This window comes from Cryptomeria japonica, chromosome 3 (genome assembly GCF_030272615.1).
Source record: "Cryptomeria japonica chromosome 3, Sugi_1.0, whole genome shotgun sequence".
NCBI classification, from domain to species: Eukaryota; Viridiplantae; Streptophyta; class Pinopsida; order Cupressales; family Cupressaceae; genus Cryptomeria; species Cryptomeria japonica.
In genome coordinates, this window is record NC_081407.1 from 547,704,386 (window position 1) to 547,713,281 (window position 8,896).

The following is an 8,896-nucleotide window of genomic DNA, read 5'->3' on the forward strand; positions in this document are numbered from 1 at the left end:
GAACATTCTTATAATTTTTTCATGCTCAAAGATATAACTATGATAGTAACCTTTTTGGTGTTGTAGTGTTGTAAATTGTAACCCTATACAATTTACACCAGTTTTTGTGCCCTTACCTTAGTGTGTTTTCTCTTAGCTCTTATCCAAGCCTATTTTAAGTCGTTGCACTACAAAACTAATGTCATTGTCTAGATGGTGATCTAAACCCATGTCTTGAGCTAAGTACACCCCATCCTTAGCTTCTTCACCTTGTTTTGGGAGGAAAAGGGTGCTTGGGTGCCTTTTTCCTAGACAAGGGCACTTGGGGCATCCTTGTCCCTCAAAATTGGGACCAAATTTGAACATGTTGGTGCTTAATTCCTACTAGTGAGTTCTCGATCATGATGCCTCAATATGACTATTGGAAGTCACCCTAAAATGTGAAATTACAAAAAATTACAACAATATTTAGGCAAGTGTGTTGGAATCAAGGAACATTGAGAGGGGGGTTGAATCAGTGTTCTGCAGTTTTTAACATTCTTACTCTGTCCTTTAAACCACTTAATGCAAATGAATAAAAGTAGAGTGCAGTAACACAAAGCAAATAACCACAACACCATAACACCAAGATTTTTACGTGGAAAACCGGTTAAGGGAAAAACCACAATGGGATTGAGATCCACAATATTAATATACCTTGTTAGAAGTATAATAATATTACATGAGGGGAATGCACATGCATTCAGAAGCACTGCCTAGAGCTCACTACTCAAATTACAATAAGGGCTACAACCTCGGAAGGCTCACTACCTTACAAATGATTATAGATAATAATTGGAATGTCTAAACTGATAAACAATATCTGCAAATGCCAAAAATAGTTCCTATTAAGCACAAAATACTTTATCTTACTCTACTCTGCTAAACTTCTATGTTCTGATATTCTGTTGAATTATAGAGCACAAATCCTTCAATTGCACACTTGAAACAACACACAATCACTCATACAAACTTCACATATATCTACCAATCTAAAAAATGATCAAATCAATTGGTCTTATATATCCGCAACATCAATTTAGGTCTTCTTCCTGTCATCCCAAAAACACACAACATGTAAATGAAATGTGTTACCCAGGCTGGCTCAATCCAATCCAAAACAACCATGCTAACCAAAAAAAAGTGTCCACACAGTTCCCACATGTCGGCCAAACAATCTCGAACACAAAATCAATCATTGAAATCACTCCAATAACTTTTCTCAACAATTTACTTCACTAGTCGGTCGAACAATATTGTTCTTCTTGAAATGTCAATTATTGGATCTCCAAACTTGCATGAGAATCAACACTGGAGGCTAAGATTCTAGAATAAGATACTCCAAACATCTAACCAACTACCTCTAGCACCGAAAAGTAAAATATGCAGCCAAAATTAAATTCCAATCAAGATACACTTATATTGCCGAACACTGTGCTCCACCTTCTAGACAAGCAAATCTGGACTTCCGACTTTCAGAAGGATGAATTTACACAATGCAGATGGAATCCTTGAGATGGGTTTTCATTAATGACAACACCAAAATATTTGTCTTGTCTCTTGCCAACAATCTCCCTCCTTGGCATTGATGGCAACATTTAGTGAAAAATGACTAAGTGTCAAACCAAAAATGTCATACACTGCAATACTCCAAAAATGCAAAAACCAAAACTCCTATAGACTCCCCTTAAGAGATTAAAACATTTTTCACTACCCTATACTCCCCCTTTGACATCAATAGCAAAGGTAGGTATCCGCATATCAAAAATTTTCCCAAAACTCTATATGCAAAAATGGTCTTCAATGATGCCAAATGGGTGTCCCAACCCATCTTGAGATTCTAAAAAATGGATATGAGGGCGCTAAACAAATAGGCTTGCATCTTTGCTGCCCTAAGATCTATAGGTGCACTTTTATTTGCATTATGAGCATCCTGTAGACTACTCAGAAAGCTATCCAACTGGGGAGTGATAAGACTTCTTAGCTCTCTAACTCTCCCAACAATTTTGTCCTTCTCTTGATTTAGGCTTTTGATCTTATCAAGTAAGGATATTACTTGATCTTCCTTCTTGCTTACAAAAATTGACTGAGGATCAAATGATTGGGATAGGTTGGCCAAATTCACTTCATGCTCTTTTATCTTCTTCTCAATCTCTATGGTGAACTTAAGCAATAAGAGACATAATTTGTAGATTTTTCCACCTTCAACCAATGCATCTTGAATGCTTTTAACACAAGAAACCAGTTTGGTTTTGTCACCACTAATCATCCTCAGAACTGTCCTCATCCTTTTGGCATTAAAAACACTGATTAATTTTGCCTCTGTATCTTTCTTCAATGATACAAAATGAGAATCAATTGATTTGAGCAAGCTTTTGAGCTGATTGGAGGGTGTACTGGATGTGTCCTTGAAAGATGGCAAAAATTTCTCAAGAACACTAGTTGCCATTAACATAAGCTCACAATCCTTTTTATGAGACTTCATTAAATCTATGTTGGCTTTGGCCTGTGCAAAAGTGGCCAATTGGAGCCTTTGGATGGGGGACAGAGAGTCAATATTGATAGGGCCTTGAATGAAATATGGGTCACTCACAATCTGCTTCCCCTTTGCTAAATCCTCAACGTCTCTTGCCACCAAAATCTGCTCAACCTTGGTCTCTACCTTCTCCTTCTTAGCTTCCCTCTCTAGAGGCTCAATAGTGACAGCCATAGGGATTTGAGTTCCGTCAACTATATCAACTTTCGTCTGTCCTTCATCTTCTCCCTTAGCTGTAGTAACCTCAACCCTTACATATTTCAGAGCTATCACATCAACCTGCTCATCTGTCTGTCCTTCCAGAATAAAAGGTTCATCAATTTTAGGCTCATCTCTTAGGGATGGAATGATGGAACACAATGGACCACTTAGAGGGGGGCGAATCAGTGGTAATAAAAAAATTTAACTTCTAAATGATCTAATCTTTAATAACAATAGTCATAAAACTATGAGAAGAGATATTAAACACAATTGGACACACACACACATAGAAAATATATAACACAAGTATATACGAGGAAAACCCAATGTGGGAAAAACCTTAGTGAGAATAGATGTTGGAGTCTATTGTTCCAATCTAGCCTCACTAGAAAAAGTGATTACAATGTTTAGGAAACCAACCCAAGGAGAACCAACCCCTGAAGTTTATGGGCACCAACCCAGAGGAGCACCAACCCCTAGCTTTACGGGCACCAACCCAAAGGAGCACCAATCCCTAGCTACGAGCACCCACTCAGAGGCTTTACAATAAACATGTAAAAAAATAAAATTATGCACTGTGTTACAAATGAGGTTTTGTAACACCTTACTGCTCTACTCTTGAGATTGACTTGACTCTTTTCTTCTCTCTGATCTTAAGCCTCAATCTCAGCTTTCAACTCTCTATTTATGCTTGCTCTCTGCTCTCTATCTTCTTCTTATCTCTGCATCCAACTCTCTGATCTCTGCTTGGTTCAATTCTATTTCTCTATCCCTCACAATGTACATAATCCACTATGATATATGCCTTGGCTTTGTACACTCTTATCTTTGCACTCCACCTCTGTGCTCTTCTCTATCTGCTCTCTACTTTGGCTCTAAGCTCCCACTTATATCCTCTTCACCTTGTGATTACTCTGCATGCAATCTTCTCTGCTATGTTATTGACTGCTCAAACATCATGTTATGCGCACCTATGTATCTCTTCTCCTCTCTCTATTTTATATCCCATGTACTTTTAGAGCTTCTACACATACTCTTTTCTTCCTTGGTGGTCAACTAAATACTCCAAATATTTTTGCTCCAAAAGGAAAATCAAACAAAATCTTCTTGAGCCACTGCATGATTTGCCTTGTCTCATCATTCCAATATGGTAGCCATCCACATTTAATGTTACCTGTCTTCTTCCTTTTTTGTAACCTCTACAATCTTTTTAATACTTTGTATCTTGGTCACACACACATTTTCCTACCAACAGGAATTTCAAAATAGTCTTCTTGAGCTTCCAAATCTGCTACACAATATGATATGCCTGCCAGCTTAGCAACCTCAACTGCTATTGTACTCAGATTACTAAAATTAGTAATCTCTATTTGCATGTAAGATCTGATATTCTACCTCTATCGATCACCTTGAGCCCTTCAACCATCTGCAATAGATTCATCATTAATGAAATCTCCATCTTCTTGCATAGATAGGATCAACTACACCTGCCTTCTTAAATAAACTCTCTGTAGTCACCAACACTGACATATATTATTTATCCTTCAATCCCTGGAAGCCACTTGTCTTCATTTTCAGCATCCAAATCACTTGGTTAATGTTGGTAACCTACCATGTAAAACTTTGTGTTTATCGACATGCATTGTGTCATCAAAATCTTCTCATTTGTTGTCCAAATCATCTTGCCAAACTTGGTCGGCTGCCATGTGGATCTATTTGCCTATCGAAATGCATCCATGGCATCAAAATCTTCCATCAAAGTCATATGGTCAACATCCACGTGGATTTATAGGATGCATTGATGTGTTCTATAGATCATATAACATGCATGTTATACACATTCTCATGAAAGCACTCTTCTTGTGGGTTGGTGGGATGCACCTTGCATCTTTGTTCTTTTTACCTTGCAAGATCCTCTCTTCATTATTCTGCATGCTACGGGATAGCAGAATTGACTACCCTTTTTTGTTTCTATGTTTCCCCACAAGACCATTCCACTTTGGTCACCTTCGCTATGGGATAGCGGGAAACATCTTTGGCTTCACATTTTGCTTCCTTGCAAGGTCTTCATTTCTTCCATCGTTCTTTCCATGGGATAGTGGGATGCTCTGCTCTACATTTGATTTCCATACTAGACACACTTGCTTCTTTCCTATCATCATCGTTATGGGATAGTGATGAATTTTGGGGTATTTTCACCCAAACTTAATCTCCACCATGGTGGAAAAGACTTTTTTATCGCTAATACTTCCACAATCTACAAGGGACATTTTTCAGTCATGGAAAACTGCCATGTTACACTGAAATACAAATCAGTATCGACAAGACCCACATGAACACGTTACCATCAGATAGAACCAACACACAGTTGCCAGCTGGACATCTACAGACACTTCAAACAAAGTGGGCCCGACAATTGGGGATCGAAGATCAACTAGAAGTTAGAAGTGAGAGCAAAAGGACTTCAAATTTTCAAGTTAAAGGCGATCACCCAACAATACACAGTGCGGAAAGGCAAGGTCCATATCAGAGGTTGAAGGATCAGACAAAATGATAACTTGCAAACTTAGTGAATAACTTCCACTTTTCAAGTTTGAAGTGATGCTTCGATAAAAGTCACTTTTATAGCGGAACCCACAGAGTTTGACAGATACATCTCACAATCGCCACATGGCACATTCGAGCCCGAAGAAGGAGGATCCCATACAATCACAATGTAGACCAAGGATTTCAATCAACAATAGACACATGGACACCAATGAGCCCGACTATTGGGGGTTGGAGGCTGGTCAGAACTCAGAATGAAAAAAACTTCTTTTTCATTTGGATGCGATAGGCCGATAATGGGTGAAAAATATTTCACCCAAACATCGTCATGCCGAAAACAAACCGCATCGACAATAATTCATAGGACTGATTGAGCATAAAGTGAGTCTTGTCAAAAGGCAAACTCACATTGAAAATAAAGATGTCGCCAGGGCCCAAAGAAAATCACACCAAAATTTTCCAAAACATAGATTTTGACATACTTTCACTCTGCAGCATGCCTGAAACAAACCCGATGGATCCAAGGTGTTATGAGGTCGATGTAGAACATGATGCCAAATATGAAACACATGAATTCAACCCATTTGTATATCTGCAACCTTCAACTACATTTTGTGATGCTCTCTGTGGCACATATCATCTCTGCATCTTTGTCCTTCGACTGTTGACATCAATTAACTATGCATGCCTATTGCATCTTCATCCGGTGAGTGTCTTGCATGTCTCTCTTCAACTTCATCAACTTATCCCTACACACACATGTTGACATCAATGACAACTTCAATGCCAACAATCTCACCCTTTGACATTGATGTCAATAGCACTCATCACTCTCCCCCTTTGAAAACAATGGCAAAGAGCGGGACAACCAAATCCCAGCTCATGTCTCTCCTTGTTTGGCCTTCTTCACTAAGAAGGAAAACACATATCAATCTCCTCCAGGCCATGCATTCTGCTGGAAAATGTTCATCTTGTAACAAACCTGCATTATGTAACTGAAACACTTCTCCCCCTTTGATTCATTTGTTGTGCCTGAGTATAATCAATATGATTGTGTAGAATTTTGTTTCCTGTATGCTAGATGAACTAGTATTACAATATATGTTGGAAGTGATCCAACATTACAAAAATAAACTCTGATCAAGTTTTCTCAGCTCCCCCTATGGTCCACTGCCAGCATATGCATTTTGTCTCCCTCGAGAACCAAAACCAATGGACTTCATCTACTATGCTTTCTTCCATCTATTTTCTCGTTGGCCTCTCCTCTAGACAACATACTACACACCTTGTTATGCACGTTCTCTCAACACCTCTTCTTATGTTTGCATACATTTTATAACTACTTTCCTTTGTCCTTCATGTCTACTGCAATACTAAATCCTCATGAGGTCATATAAGTCATTCCTCATTTATGCGTTTCCATAGCTATCCTATCTTCTATAGAAAATTGACAACATAGACATCCTCCACCTCCATTAATGCCCTTACATTTCAACCTTGATTTGAGTATTCAATCCATCCTAACACTTTCATCTCCTCCTATGTAGTTATATATTTTAATATTGCACCATTCTCATCACCTAACTAATCTAATTATTTATATCCTTCCCTACTAGAACAAAGTACTGCCAAAAACATTTGTGTAACACACAACTATGTTCTCATCTTTTTCAAGCATAAACTCTGAACAGTGACCAATATGCCAAAAATGTTGAGTCTTGATATATTGCTAAGAGATAAAATTCTTCACTAAAAGTAGCTACAACATACATGCACAATCTTATCCAGCACAACCTCATCTACACTATGCATAAACAACCTTTTATCTCAATCTCATATGTAACATCCTATCTTTACACTTGTCCTTTTCAAATTTTTGGGGGTAAGAGATGTGATCAATATGTATCTCCCCCTAAGGTTTTGCATCTCTTTAAGCTTGAGATATCACTTGTGCATGGAATGCACAATGCCTGCTCATAAATACATTCTTTCCTTTCTCATCTCCTTGACTACACTTTCTTCTCTAGATTTGCTTGATCTCCCTCTGTCTCTTATTTGCAACTATTGGAGAAGCATTTCTCATCTTCCTTTGTTTGACCACCTTTGTTTTATAGGATTTTGCTGTATGGCCTAAATTATTGCAGTTGTAGCACACCGTATTCATTCCAAACAGAGGAGTAGAGAAGTTTTTGTTGAATTGATTTGTTCTCCTTCTCCAGACCATGCCATTGTGACCAGCTGATGGAACAAATTGATTTCTTTCCATTCTAGGAGAATTTCTAAGTTTGTTCCATGCAGAAACTTGTCTTACATAATGACCATTATAGTTATTCATTACATTTTTAGATTGATATGACTTTCTTTTACATTCATGACTCATATGACCATTTTTATTGCAACTATAACATACAATATTCCTATCTCTTGGGACAACATAAACATTATTGCTCCCATATCTTGGAGTAGCTCTATACATAAATCTACAGCTTGAACTTTTATGTCCATATGCATTACAACTTTGACAAGCTATATTTTTTTATTTCTAGGGAATTCAACTTGACCTTTCCTAGACTTTTTTCTACACTCACTTGCTCTATGCCCATATCCTTTGCATGGAAAACAATAACCAGAGAAAGAGGGCCGGTAACTCACAAATTTATTTTTCCATAGGTGTGGAGATCTTGTAGGCATGTTTGCTCCATTTCCTCTTTTTCTGTGATTAAACTTGGGCTGTCTATTTTTTGTAGTCCTCTCGTGTCATCCCTTCTGACTCCAAAATTGTTTAGTGTTGTGAGCAACAACATATCCTGGTTGTCTTCTAGCCGGAGGTCTCCTAAACTTTCTTTTTGTGTTCTTATCTCTGATGAAGCCATCTTCATTCATCATACCTATTCCTTTGGATAAACATCATTCTTCCTTGTAGAAACAACCTTTATCTTCATGTGTTCGACACTTGTAGTCAGATCTATCTTCTTCCTTGGGGAATTCTTGATCGTGAAGGTTTGTCTATTATCATTATCACTTGAAGAAGCAAAGTGTATATCCTTCTTGGATGAATCCTTGCTAGTAGAACATTGGCCAACTTCATATCCTAGGCCTATGGAATCCTTATTTTTCTTTTTCTTAACCAACATATTGTTCAATGCACTGGTGTTGCCTTCAAACTTCATTCTTAGCTTGAGATCATCTTGGCACTTCTCAAGCTCTTTTGTGAGCTTTTCCACTTCATCCTTTAGGTTTTTACACTTCTTTTCTTTGACTCCTATTTCTGATTCTAATTCCTCACATCTTCTTTTCTTATCTTCAAGATCTAATTTTATTTCTTCACACATTCCTCTAGCTTCTTCCAGTTGTGTTGTCATTGTGCTGATATTCCTATTAGATTCTTCAAGACTCTTGCTCAGTTGATCCTATTCCTTTGTGGTAGACTTCTTATAATTTTTTAATTCTTTCCATTCTTCCATGGTACATAACAATTCTCCTCCAAAATAAAGTTCAACATCAACTTCGTCTTCATCATCACTGCCAAATAAGATCTGATTGCTAGATTGAGATTCACTGTCACAGCTTGATGTCTTCTCCTCATTTTGGATC

At 37.8% G+C, this 8,896-nt stretch overlaps 1 protein-coding gene across 1 annotated transcript; it reads right to left on the minus strand.

Moving 5' to 3' along the window:
• Positions 1–1,858: 1,858 nt before the first annotated feature.
• On the minus strand, positions 1,859–8,664 carry LOC131874258 (uncharacterized). Its single transcript, XM_059217545.1, has 2 exons — positions 8,233–8,664; positions 1,859–2,845 (listed from the first exon to the last, which is right to left on the minus strand). The coding sequence occupies exons 1-2, from the start codon at positions 8,662–8,664 to the stop codon at positions 1,859–1,861; spliced, it is 1,419 nt and encodes a 472-aa protein (XP_059073528.1).
• Between the last annotated feature and the right edge of the window lie 232 nt (positions 8,665–8,896).